Source organism: Rhineura floridana, chromosome 1, assembly GCF_030035675.1.
Source record: "Rhineura floridana isolate rRhiFlo1 chromosome 1, rRhiFlo1.hap2, whole genome shotgun sequence".
NCBI lineage: Eukaryota > Metazoa > Chordata > Lepidosauria > Squamata > Rhineuridae > Rhineura > Rhineura floridana.
Genome location: NC_084480.1, coordinates 103,335,165 through 103,348,583, shown reverse-complemented (window position 1 = coordinate 103,348,583; position 13,419 = coordinate 103,335,165). Strand labels below are relative to the sequence as shown.

The 13,419-nt window shown below is 41.7% G+C and overlaps 1 protein-coding gene across 1 annotated transcript in view; it reads right to left on the bottom strand.

Moving 5' to 3' along the window:
- Window positions 1-13,419, bottom strand: part of TRPM6 (transient receptor potential cation channel subfamily M member 6) — a 125,018-nt gene that overhangs the window by 105,864 nt on the left and 5,735 nt on the right. Inside the window, exons 2-5 of the mRNA XM_061609311.1 lie at window positions 4,066-4,165; window positions 2,422-2,460; window positions 851-1,031; window positions 36-249 (exon numbers count right to left, since the gene is read on the bottom strand). Coding sequence (XP_061465295.1) covers window positions 36-249; window positions 851-1,031; window positions 2,422-2,460; window positions 4,066-4,165 — 534 coding nt within the window. The remainder of the gene's footprint in view (window positions 1-35; window positions 250-850; window positions 1,032-2,421; window positions 2,461-4,065; window positions 4,166-13,419) is intronic.

The window sequence follows — 13,419 nt, the reverse complement described above, 5'->3', positions numbered from 1 at the left end:
TGAAACATTATATTAAAAAAAAGAGTTCACTGTACCACTGTTGATGCCTTCTGTTAGTATCCATGCTCCTGTAGTCTCAGCAGCTTTGACCAAGCCTTTGCTGAAAAGCTGCTTAAGCTTAGATGGAAGCTTGAAGTTCTGGATGCCACCATGAACAGAAATGACCAGTTTGGGCAATTCCATCTGCCATTCTTTCATCATGAGTTGCAGCAACTGGTCGATCTTGGTATCATATGAAGTTCTAATATACTGAAAATAATAAACTGTAGTTGTTAAAACATGAGTACAGAGAGTGGAAAGGTAGCATATGCTTTTATAGGGAGAAGACAGCATTTTAGTTCTAATCTCTTCAATTTGCTGCAAATTGTAATAGTTCAAACATTTTCCCGTTTAAATTGTCCTCAGTTGTGAAAGTCATGCTTACAGGAAAACTCAGACACAAAACCTCATGTCAACATCCCTCACATTTTCCTTTCCAGATTCCTATTTCCAGGAATGGAAACCCGTTCATTGTGGTGAGGGAACAACATGTACTATCACCGACCTCACCAATTTTTAGCACAGCCTATATTTACTCATCATCTTGAATGTATGGCTAATTAGATCTTGTGCCTGAAACTGTTACAAGTGATGCTTGACCTTTCACACACAAGCATGTTCTCCCTTGATACTACAGTCATGAAATTATGAAAAAGCATAGGACAAACTCACTCTTATTCTGTTTTTTTATTTAACACCAGCAGTTTTATATTTATCACTTGCATTTATTTTTACGTTACAGTCAGAATGCTAAAGAATTTAGAAAGTTATTCAATAATTGTTACAGTCCCATTTTAGAATGTGCACAAACCTTGGCATGGTAAGTGTGATCACTGTCTTGAAAATTGATAGTACCAAATGCATCTGTCGGGCTTGTCTTTGTGTCCTTTTGGACAGACCATTCCTCATTCTCTGTCTCCCTTGCAGATTGACAGGCAGGCCAACCATAATCTATCCCAGGATGATCGCCAATTAGCCGTCCACAACAACATCTTTTTTTAAAAAGACAAAAAACTCATAACAACGGCAAACATTAACTAAATGTATTTCTGAGCTACTGCATATAAACACTGACTAGCTCACATTAATGCATTGTTCTAGAATGCAGTTACACATTTCTCAAGTTTCATAGAAATACTGAATGAATTGTCCAAACATTTTGCTAGAAATCTTGCAATGTGCAAAGGATCTTGTTAAAATTATAAGTAAATTTCAGGCTAAGGCTCCTGTTAACAAAATACAGACACATGAAATTACCAATCCAAATATTTATCACAGGAAAGTTTAGACTGAATGCAAGAGAAAGACAGAGAAAATGTGGCTATTTTTCAAATATATATGCACAGGGCAGATTTTTCCAACATGGAGATCTGAAAGGAAATCAAAAGCAATGGAATGCATAACTGAGTACTGCCACACAGGCTATGGTGGAAATGAATCTATTTGTGCAATAGTATCAACCCCTCCACACACACCCAACCCTCCATTCTGCAGAGGGAGGCAATGGTAAACCCCCTCTGAATACCGCCTACCATGAAAACCATGTTCATAGGGCAGCCATAAGTCAGGATTGACTTGAAGGCAGTCCATTTCCATTTTCACACACAGGTACAGAAATACCTGTGGAGAAGGAGTGACTTAGGGATGGACAAAAACATAAATAAATGACAAATACATTCTTTCAAGCTCTATTCACTAATGCGGACAGAAAACGGAAGAACAGGAATGAATATTAAGACTGTAATGGCAGGAATCTGTGGAAGTTAATACCCCAATTGCACAAGCAGAACAATCGGATCTGCATGAGCCGTTTAGAAACACAGGGGCGGAAGAAGCACTTTTGCACCCAGGACCTGCTTGTGGGATTCCCATGGGCATCTGGTTGGCCACTGTGAGAATATGATGTTGGAATGGATGGGGCTTTGGCCTGATCCCACAGGGCTCTTTTTATGTCCTTATGCAGCTGCTTTACACTGCTCCATCTAGCTCAGTTTTACCTACACTGACTGGCAGCGGGTTTCAGATGGCGGTTTCTCCTAGTCCTACCTGGAAGCACCAACATTGTATCTTCCATACCAAACTTTCTCTAATATGTAGGCTTAACCCACTGACAGTTATGTAACTATTTGCACTGAGTTCTGGTTCATTTGTCTTCCCATATCACACAATAGGCACCAACTGTGCATAGAAGTCTCTGGAATGCAGCATGTCATTTATTGGCCACAGCAGGATTTCTAGTAAATCCTTCAGCATCTTCCTGAAATACAATTAACAATACTGATTAATAAGGTGTGGCGATATAATCTCGCATCCTTGGTTAAAAATATTTCATGCCCATTCCTTATTTGAAAAAATACAGCCTCAAATTGTATGTGATCTTACCTGATTAAGTTCTGGCACACTTGGCATCCTGCAGGACATCTGGGGGGGGGGAGAGAGAGAGAGAGAAGCATCTGTTACAAATAGCATTACAGTGCACAATTACATTTTTTAACATTCTTTGTCAGCCTTCAAAGAGGCATACTATTGATCCGAAGCATTTTGTTGCACTACTGTTACAAAAGACTGAATCACACTTTTTACTTCACGTCTCATCTGAAATCTAGACCACATTGTCAGCAACTTACTGTACGATTGATATGTGAGCATGCAAGAGTTCAAGAGAACACCTTCAAAATTAGACGGAAAAGGGCCACTTACTCTGGCTTCCACTTTCAAAATGTAACTTTGCTACACTGCTTTAACTAATTACAAATTGACAATGCATCAAAACCTGTCCCAATCACCTGCATTACATCTTTCAAAGCGATAAAAATGAATCAGATATCACACAATCTAAGTACTATCAGTTACGTGCAAGGCACAAGGCTGCAATCTGAATACTTACAACAGCTTTTTTCCCATTGATTTCACTATGAGGCTAGGCTTGCTAGAGTCAGTGCTCTGCAAAGCCCGTTTCCCATCTCTTTCTACCACCCCACTTTTATCTCTGTCCCCCTCTTCCTCCCATGCCCAGCAGGCTGCAGGGGTGCAGGAATGACGACAGATATCTCTTGTCACAGAGGTCTGAACTGATAGATTGTAAAGGGCTTTGGAAACGAGGTTGAGGGCTGGATGCGGCCTGAAGCCCACAGGATGCTCACCTCTTCTCCATAGTATCTTCTTTTTCTATATTCATCAACATAAGAACCTAAGAAGAGTCCTGCAAGATCAAGCCAATGGCCCATCTAGTCCAGCACCCTGTTCTTACAGCGGCCAACCAGATGCTAATGGAAAGCCCAAAGGCAGGACCTGAGGGCAAGAGCAGTTTCTCAACTTGTGATTCCCAGCAACTGGCTTCCAGGGGCATACTGCCTCTGACAGATAGCAGATAGCCATTGGGGCTAGCAGCCATTGATAGCCTTATCCTTGATGAATTTGTCTAATCTTTTAAAGCCATCCAAGTTGGAGGCCATCACTACTTCCTGTGGGAGCAAATCCCATGGCTTTATTTCAGCTCAGTCACTGCCACTGCAGTGCTGTGAAACTGCTGGACATTCAAGTCATTTTTGGTGCAGCTATTTTTCTTTTTTCTGAATTTATGCAAAATTAGTGTAGGATTTAACTAGGTGACCCTTACGATACTTGTGGATTATGGGTTACACACTGGAGATATACTTCCTCCAGCACCTTGAATAAACCGGATATGGTCTGAAGGCATGTAAGGGCCACCACCTTACTGAAGCTAAGCAGGTGTGGCTCTGGTTATCCAGGGTGCCCCCATGCATACTGGCTTGGGTCCCATGGCAGAAGAAAGGTGGGATATACATGTAAATAAATAACTGGTACTCCACCTGCCACTTTAAGGGAAACAAAGAGCAGCGAGTTCAAAATTAAAAGATGGCTGAAGTTCATTAAATAAAATTGTATTTCTGTTTGTAGCAGCTTGAAGGATCTGTATTTACTAAGAGAAACCTGACATTGCAAGTTCTTCGTAAAATATCTGTCTTCTTATTCCTTGTACAATTCAACCAAAACAGAAAGTACCTGTGACGATCTTTGGAACATGGTACAATTTTTGCACACTCTCTTTTACTGAAGACATCTTCCATCCAAGATTTCTGGGACTGAACAGAAATATTAAAATCTCAGTTATCTGTAATAACTAATACAGCACATAGGAACTACCTTGTTATTTGCATGTGTTATAGGACTGAAGAAAGTTAGCATTAATATTGTACATAAGATCAATTTACACAGTCCTTTCTTTCACTATCTAAGAACCTTACAGATTAGTCTCTGCTGAGCTAAGCTCTAGAGTTGAGAATTCACTTTCACTAACCTGTGCCTGGAGATAGAAAGCTCACAAACTTCCTAATAGCAGATGAATTGAATGAGATAAAGAAGAAATACTGAACTAACAGAGCTCATCTTAATTTGGATGACAAAATATTAATGTCTAGCAACTATTTTACATTTGTACAATGTACAGAATGGTGCTGCTGGCTACTATCACTTATTAGCGGTCATGTTATTTCTAAAAAGATTAGACACCTGCCATCCCAATTTAGCAAAGGGAAACCTATAGCAGAAACTATCAGCAATCAAGATTCTTGTGTTAATGAATGCAAGTTTAAGACTGCCCTCTACCTATTATAAGAAATAACTTTATAACCCAGATAGCAAAAGCACACACACATTTACAAAGGTGTTTAAATGAACCCCCTCACATACTCAGCGAATTGCCACTAGCTGTACACCTCCATGCACACTCCCCACAACCAAAGCAGTGCCGGTAGGTCTACTGAAACAGGAGACCTGACCTCCTCTCTGAGATATTGTACTGCCCTACAAATTTGTCAAAATGCGAACACAATTTGGGTTGGTCTTTCACAGTCCAATCCACTTGCTGTGTAGCTTGGAAGAATTTGGTAACATGAGCCTCTGAGCATATGGTGAGTGGTGGCAAAGATGGAGAATAACATTTTTCTATATTTGTTGATGTTCTTCTTACTTTGCCTGTTTTCTGTGTTACTACTCTCTCTACAGAGAATCTAACCTAGAAAATTTTATTTATCTCATTATTCATCCTAGAAAAATGTGTCAAATTTATTTTTATTAATTTCAAAGCCTTTTTATTGGTCGATGTCATATGATGGTGAAGACAGCCTTTTGTGTTTCAAACTGGAGATTATGCTCTATTTCTATTTTGGGTGCATTGTTGAATCAGAAACTGCAGTTTGATGTAAAATCAGATGGATTACAATATGTTGCTACTTAAGCAATGATTCTAGCTGTTGGAAAAAACAAACTTGGCTGCCCAAGATGCATGTTTGCAGCCTGCTATGCTTAAACTGGTAAAGAAAGGCCAGGGAAGGAACTGGCAATCCCACCCCATATATACGGTCTGCCTAGTAAACGTCACAAGACGTCACCCTAAGAGTCGGAAACAACTCGCACTACAAGTACAGGGACACCTTTACCTTTTTTATGCTTAAACTACTCCACTTAAGAAAGGGTGGGCACTGTCAAACATAGAGCACACCTAGAATTTTGCTAGAATATATTTCACCTCCCACTGTTTTATCTTGTGCTGAGACACTCTTCATGTCCATTGGAAACTATTCTGCAGAACAGTCAGTGCCATTATTCCATAATTGTTTTGGAGATTTTTTTTTAGTGTTGCACAGTGTTGCTGTACTTCACATATTCACAGAAACAGAAGCAAAAGAGAATGGTTTGTTATAGAAAACTTCGCTAAAAGTACATCAAACATATTTAAAGTGACTGTCTGAACTATATCAACTGTTTTAATATTGTTGCTTCCTCCCTGCTAAAACTGTAAACCACCTCTGAATACCACTTATCATGAAAACCCTATTCATAGGGTCGCCATAAGTCGGAATCGACTTGAAGGCAGTCCATTTCATTTTCAAGCATGATTACACAGGAGTAAATCCCATTGAACTCAATAAGTATGCAAATGATCAAACCTGCCATCCCCAGCACAGCACATGGCTTGTTTCTGTTATTTGGGTTGACTCTAGGTGCTGCCATCACTCACCATATGCTCAGAGGCACATGTTACCAAATTCTTCCAAGCTACACAGCAAGTGGATTGGACTGTGAAAGACTAACTCAAATTGTGTTTGCATTTTGACAACTTTGTAGGGCAGTCCAATATCTCAGAGAGGAGGTCAGGTCTCCTGCTCCCCTGGTGCATTCACTATAGCTACCGAATTACCCTGCTTTTAAAACTTGATAGAAATATCTTTTGGCTATAGGTACATTCTTAAACCACAAGGTTTTTTGCTTATTAGTGAATTTCCCTACTTTTTAGTCTGGGAGGTAAGAAATGGGATCCTGTGCAAGTTTGCTGAGAATGGTTTGTTCATTTGCATGCTTATTGAGTTCAGTGGGATTTACTCCCCTGCAATTATGCTTAAGATAGGTGAAATTGACCACAGGGGAAGGGGAGGGGAGCAGGTAGGAGGGGGGGAGGTGAAGTTTGATCATTTGCATGTTTATTGAGTTCAGTGGGATTTACTCCTGTGCAATCATACTTAGGATAGGTAAAACTGAGCATGGGGAGGGAAGCCTGGAGTGGGCAGGGGAGGAGGAAGAAGCAAGAGGGGAGGGGAAGAAGAAGGGAGGAGGAAGGGAGAGGAGAGGGGAAGGAGGGGAAAGGCAGGCCTGATCATTTGCCTGTTTATTGAGTTCAATGGGATTTACTCCTATGCAATCATGGCTAGGATAGGTAAAACTGACGATGGGGGAGGAGGAGGGGAGAGTAGAGGGAAGGAAGGAGGGGGAGAGAGGAGCAGAAGGAGGGGGAGGTGGAAGGAGGGGACTGGAAGGGGAGGGGGAGGGGCAAAAGGGAGGTGATGGGGAGGAGGAGGAAGGGTGGGCAGGTTTGATAATTTGCATACTTATTGAGTTCAATGGGATTTACTCCTATGCAATCATGCTTGAAAATGAAATGGACTGCCTTCCAGTCGATTGCGACTTACGGTGACCCTATGAATAGGGTTTTCATAAGTGGTATGCAGAGGTGGTTTACCATTGCCTTCCTCTGAGGCTGAGAGGCAGTGAATGGCCAAGGTCACCCAGTGCGCTTCATGGCTGTGTGGCGATTTGAACCCCAGCCTCCAAGGTCATAGTCTTAGGATAGGTAAAACTAGCCATGGGGGGAGGGGGGGAGGAGAAGGAGGAAGGAGGAAGGAGGGGATTGGAAGGGGAGGTGGTGAAGGAAGGGAGAGTGAAGGGGCAGGAGGGAAGAGGGGAGGGCAAGTTTGATCATTTGCATGCTTTTTGACTTCAGTGGGATTTAATCCGGTGCAATCTTGCTTAGGATAGGTGAAACTGACCTGGGGAAGTGGGGGAGGAGGAGGGCAGGAAGGGGAGTGGAAGGGGAGTGGACGGGGAGTGGGGGAGATTGGGTGGGTGGGCGGGCACTTGGCACATCCACACCAGACTGGTATTTCACTTTAGGCAGTCATAGCTTCTCTCAAAGAATCTTGGGAAGTGTAGCTAGTGAAGGCTGCTGAGAGTTGCTAGGAGATGCCCTGTTCCCCTCACAGAGCTTCAGTCAGAGCGGCTGACTGTTAAACCAGTCTGGCCACTGGAGCTCTGTCAGCGGAATAGGAGTCTCCTCTCAGCACCCTTCACAAACTAAATTTCCCAGGATTCTTTGGGGGAAGCCATGACATCAAAGACTGGTGTGGGAGTGGCCCTCTGATTAGGCAAGCCCAGCAGCTGGGAGTCTGACTTTTAGAACACTGACAGTTGGTTCTTACTGAGCATGCCCGACATCATTGAGTTCAAGCCAAAATTTCTTTAATTAATTAAAGATCAGCCAGGCTTTTTTTTTTTTTTAACTTTTAAACTGCAGAAGATGAAGGTCAGAGTATGGGGCCAGGTCAGTAATAGGATTACAGGTACTCTATGAACATGGCTGATTTTTAATTAATTTCAACAAATTATGAGAACTGTGACAGAAAAAAAGTCCACCAAAAGGGCTGTTTTCGCTCTCTTTTTACACTTTGAACCTTCGATTCTCTCTGACTGTTTTGTGAATCACCATGAAAATTGAGAGGTTTGTTAAGCAAGCGTTTCTGAGTTCAGGACTATAAATTTTGTAAGGTTTTGTTATGAATTGAGCTTATGGGAAGTATCAGAATGGCATGGGGGTATTTTCAATTTAACATTGCATTATGCGAAAAATCCATGCTGACTATAGTATATAGTATGTTGGAAGATAAGCAAGTAAATGTGTCCTTGATGTAATATTTATGCCTGTGTGGATATGGGGGCAAAGTTGTCATCTGGACTTGTTGGAGCTTCTGGTCATTTGTGTTTGTCTCTATTATGTGTCCTGTTGTTGTTTCAAATTAGGGGTCAGAGGGTACACAGGGATAGGCTTACAACCCAAGTCCTGTAAAATAGATGTGTTATTGTCTGCAATGATATGTTGAGTAGTTTTAGCTGGGAATTGTACATAACAAATTGTGTGCTCTCACTTTAGCTTCTGGGTCCATACTGCAATCAATTATTCCTGGTTCCAAGTGCAAACATATTAATCTGTTTTTTCACTTTATTAGGTGGATATTGTAGTTCAAGGATTTAGAAGTAGGTATTTCTTAAGGAATAAGTCCCTATATGATGTGCTGTAGTTGGACTGAAGTCTTTGGCTATAGACAATAGATCTTGTGGTGTGTTTGGTGGAAGCTAGAATTGTAAAGAAGTGTGCAGTGTCAGTGGATTTCCAGTATAAGGTGGTGCTTATGTGTCCATTGTGAAGCTGCACAATATAATCCAGACAATAAATCTGCTGCACAGATGGATCCAAACTCAGTGGGGTGAAAGTTCTGAGAGAATTTCTCAAGGGTCTCCTACCTGTGGCATATCTGGATCCATGAGATTACCTATATGTCTCAAAGATATAATGAGCCTTGCCTAGAGGTGACACTATTCCTAGATATGGAGACAATTTCTGTCCATTTATCATTTGCATATGTAACTTAATGTTAAGTAGCTGAATGGCAATATTTTGGAAAAAGCTTGAAAAATGTTTTACAATATATTTGTTCTCTAGAGAACCCGGTATAATTACACATATAAAACTGTCTCTAGAATGTCCTTCAGTCTTATTGATATTTATAACACATGGGAATTTAAAAAAATAGCAATGCACTTTATAATTTTTATTATGCTCATCAAAACAAGCCTAGAAGAGGTCATTATTATTCCACTTGAACAACAGATTAGTCTGAAAGGTCAAGAGCACATGGAAGAGACAGATCTCAAACACAACTCTTCCAGATCCATCTAGTAAACTATAATGGAGTTGTCTGGCGGCTGTCTTCAATATTGCACTACATGTCACAGCATTTTAGAACAGTAGCAAAGGGTGGTATTCAACTAATCAGGATTTCCACTTAAACAATGGGACTTCAACCCCCGCCCCCCATGCACACCCTGCACATCCACCCCAAATATGCTCTGGAGGATTAGGGAAAACCCCACAACAGGTTTAGGGGCACATGTGGGGAGGAGACAGAGGAACTCCCACTGCACAAGTGGAAATCCTTACACTGACAAGACTGTGACTTAGCACTACATTGAATGCCATCGATTGACTATCATTGCAGCATACACCATCAATAGCCGGCATAACATGATTCTGATCTTTTATTTATTTCCTACAAACATGGACCAGTTGTTGCTTATGCTCCCACAGGTAACAATATCCATCAGATTTCAAATGTCTACTGACACGTTTGAAAGCTTAGATTTTCAGATACTTTTTAATGGGTGAACACAAAGTTGAACAAAATTGGACAAGTTCCAACAGCTCCTACCAAAGTCAGGGACTTTTGTTTGACCTCTTCTTTCATCTCATATAAATGACACAATAGCAGGATTTTTGTCTTCAGTACAGAATGAATGAATGATCTGGAAATGCACAGCCTCTGGTGACTGACCTGAGTTAATCTGAAAGGATCTGAAATACCATGAACATAACACAAGTAAAACAAGGTTGGTGTTTCAGGGCAACAGTCCTGAGATAACATCCTACCAAAACAACTTTATTGTGCAGATAAATTCTTAAAGGTGAATCCTTCAGAGGCAAATGACACTGAAGCAATAAAGGCAGACTCACAAATTGGGTTTAGGCAGGCTACAGCCACTCAGATTCAGTTAATAATTCTGATTCACCATGTTACAAGAGGGTGAATAAGGTAATGGTTGCAAGAGCACCATTAACCAAGAAACAGCCTGGAGCCAGGGACAAAAAGTCCATGTAAAGCCATCCTTTCTCTTCAGTCTATTTCCTTCTGTCCCATAAAATGTTCTGTAACAGAAGTGGGTGCAGGGGGGCGAAAGCTGTTCACAGTTAATAGATGAATTTAAAGCTAAGAAATAATTCTGGGATTGAAAGCCCTAATTCTTTCATTAAAGTGCACATTAAAGTGGTGTTTAAGTGTATATATGATGTGTATGCAGAAGCTAAAATGATGAAACTGAGGTTATCATACTTTGGACACATCATGAGAAGACATGATTCCCTAGAAAAGACAATAATGCTGGGAAAAACAGCAGGGAGTAGAAAAAGAGGAAGGCCAAACAAGAGATGGATTGATTCCATAAAGGAAGCCACAGACCTGAACGTACAAGATCTGAACAGGGTGATTCATGAGAGATGCTCTTGGAGGTCACTGATTCATAGGGTTGCCATAAGTCATAATCGACTTGAAGGCACATAACAACAAATGATGTGTATGTAGTGCAAGAGAAAGTGTGCTTTATATATTATGTGTATGCAGTGCACAACACACTTTCAAATTCATATAGCATACTATAAAATACAATTTAAGAAATAAGCTATAAAGATAAAATTAAAAATCATGCGGCATCTAGGACAACGCATTAAAATTACTACAACAGGCAGAAAAATCATTAAGTGGTCCTCCAAGACAATCAGCAATTTTCAAGTGGTCCTCAGGGAAAGAAGTTTGGGAACTACTAGCACAAGAAATAAGCAGGATCTTTGACTTGCAAGCTGGCAGTCTTACTTCTTGACTATTTTTTTTTTTGGCAGGGTTTTTGTGTTTTTAGGGTAGCATATGAAGCTCCCTAGCATGGAGACACAAGTAGGTGAAGCTTAGTTTTGCCACTAATTAATGCAGCTGCTTAAATCTGTTCTAGGGGGGAAATGCACTTGGCAATCCTACTGAAATGATCTCTGCTCAAACTAGGGGTGCCAGGTGTTGGGCTGGTGACCAGTTGGCATTACTGTCTCTAGTAGTTTTCCATGAAGCCTGCAAGTGTGAAGACGTAACTGTGGTTAAGGGGGAGTTATGTCTATGATCTGTCTGGGAACAGACTGCCAGGGTCGTTGCTATGGTAGCCATCTGATAACGACTGGGAAAGTTCTAACAGAGACTATGTGTTGTGCTCTTCTGAATTATGCCTCTGAGCTGAGAGGCTGTGTTTTGTGTTTATCTATGGAGAGAGATGTACCAGAAGGGGGGTGAGAAGAATCTCTACATGTATTTACTCTTAAGCCTCTGGCCTTAATGTCTTAATAAAGACTCTTAAAATGCTCTGAAGAAGTTTTCTTGCTCAACTTAACTCCAACGTAATGTATGCTGTTTCACACAACAACGCACCCAAGCCAACAGTGGTAGCAGAGGATGGTTCCGCTCCACAGCGCATTACACGGGAGTAAGTTGCTGGTCTGAAAGGCAGACGGAGTTCCAGAGAGGGCAGCTTGATTGATTGAACCAGACGGAGGTGAGCAACATGGCTGTAAACCTGTCTGGGGGAGGCTTGCCGATGGAACGACTTAATGAGAAGAATTTTGCCAGCTGGAAGCCGAGGATGAGGGCTTTGCTGATAACAGAGGATTTATGGGACGTGATTGAAGAAAAAACCCCGGCGGTATTGACCGCGGCCTGGAAGCGTCGAGATCAGAGGGTGCAGGCGTTTATAATCTTGGCTCTATCGGATTCTCAACTGATGTGTGTGAGAGATGAGCCGTCGGCTAAAAAGATGTGGGATGCGTTGCAGGAATTGTCCCAGGAATGGCAGCGGAGGCAGGAGGCGCAGAGAGCCCAGCCGGTGGAAGCTGTCAGGAAGCAGGAGGAGAAATGTGCCGAACCGGAGCAGGCTGCCGAAAGCAGACAGGAAAACAAACAGGAGCAACAACAGAGGCTGAAGTCTTGTTTTGCCTGTGGGGCCTGTGGGCATCTCCGTAAAGATTGTCCAGTCAAGCGAAACTCCAGGGATGGAGGCTTGAAGCAGGGATGTGTGAACTTTGTTTGTAAACAGAAGTCTAAAGACTTGGAACAAATTAACTTTATTGTCGACAGCGGAGCAAGCCATATACTAATTAAAGACAGGAGTCTGTTTTACATGTCTACAGATGAGCAGGATTTTGTTTTACTTGCTGATGGATCACGGAAATCTGTGCAAGCTACAGGTCTGATTAAATTTGACAAGCTTGGAATTATGTCAAACTGTTTGTTCCGGATTTGGCTCATAATATTTTATCAGTGGGCAAACTGGTGAGTTGTCAATTTTCAGTCTGGTTTGATAAAGGAAAATGTTGGGTTGGGTGCAAAGAGGAGAAAATGTTGTCTGTCAGGGTTTCATGACACAAGGGCAGTTTAAAATGACCGTGGGTGTGAAGTGTGCTAATGCCTTGAGTTTAATGGGGCGGAAAGGGAATGACCGCCAGAGCTGTAAGAAGACAGCTGTTAAAAGCACACAGCCACGGTATTCATGTAATGCAGTCAGGCTGATGCCTGAAAGAGTGCATCGCAGCCGAGTTTACAAGCCACAGGGTAAGAGACGTGGCAAACGTGCACCTAGAGCACAAGAGAATGCATATTTCAAAGTTTGGTGTCCAGAAACACAGCAGTTAATTCTGAGCAGAAGCATTAAAGTTGCAGAAAAACCTTGGGATCAAAGGGAGCAACTGAGCAGGCAGGTGGACACAAAGAATTTGGGGCCTGTCACACACTATTTAGGCACAGATATTGTGCGTGCAGAAGACGGAAGCATAACATTGAGTCAGGAAAGTAAAATAAATCAGATCATAGAAGAATGCAACATGACAGAATGCAATGTTGTGAAGACTCCAATGGTTGTGGCTTTCCAACAGAATGTGCAGGAGACGCCTTGTACAGATCCTGAGAAGTACAGGCGCATAATAGGGAAATTGCAATATTTGGTGAAGGTGTCTCGCCCAGACATATGTAATGCAGTCAGTATTTTAAGCCGGAAGGTAGAGCATCCTTCAGAGGCTGACTGGCAAGGGATTAAAAGGATAGTGCATTATCTGAAAGGCACGAAGACAAAGGGTCTGGTTTTGTCAGGAGCAAAGACAGGAGGTCT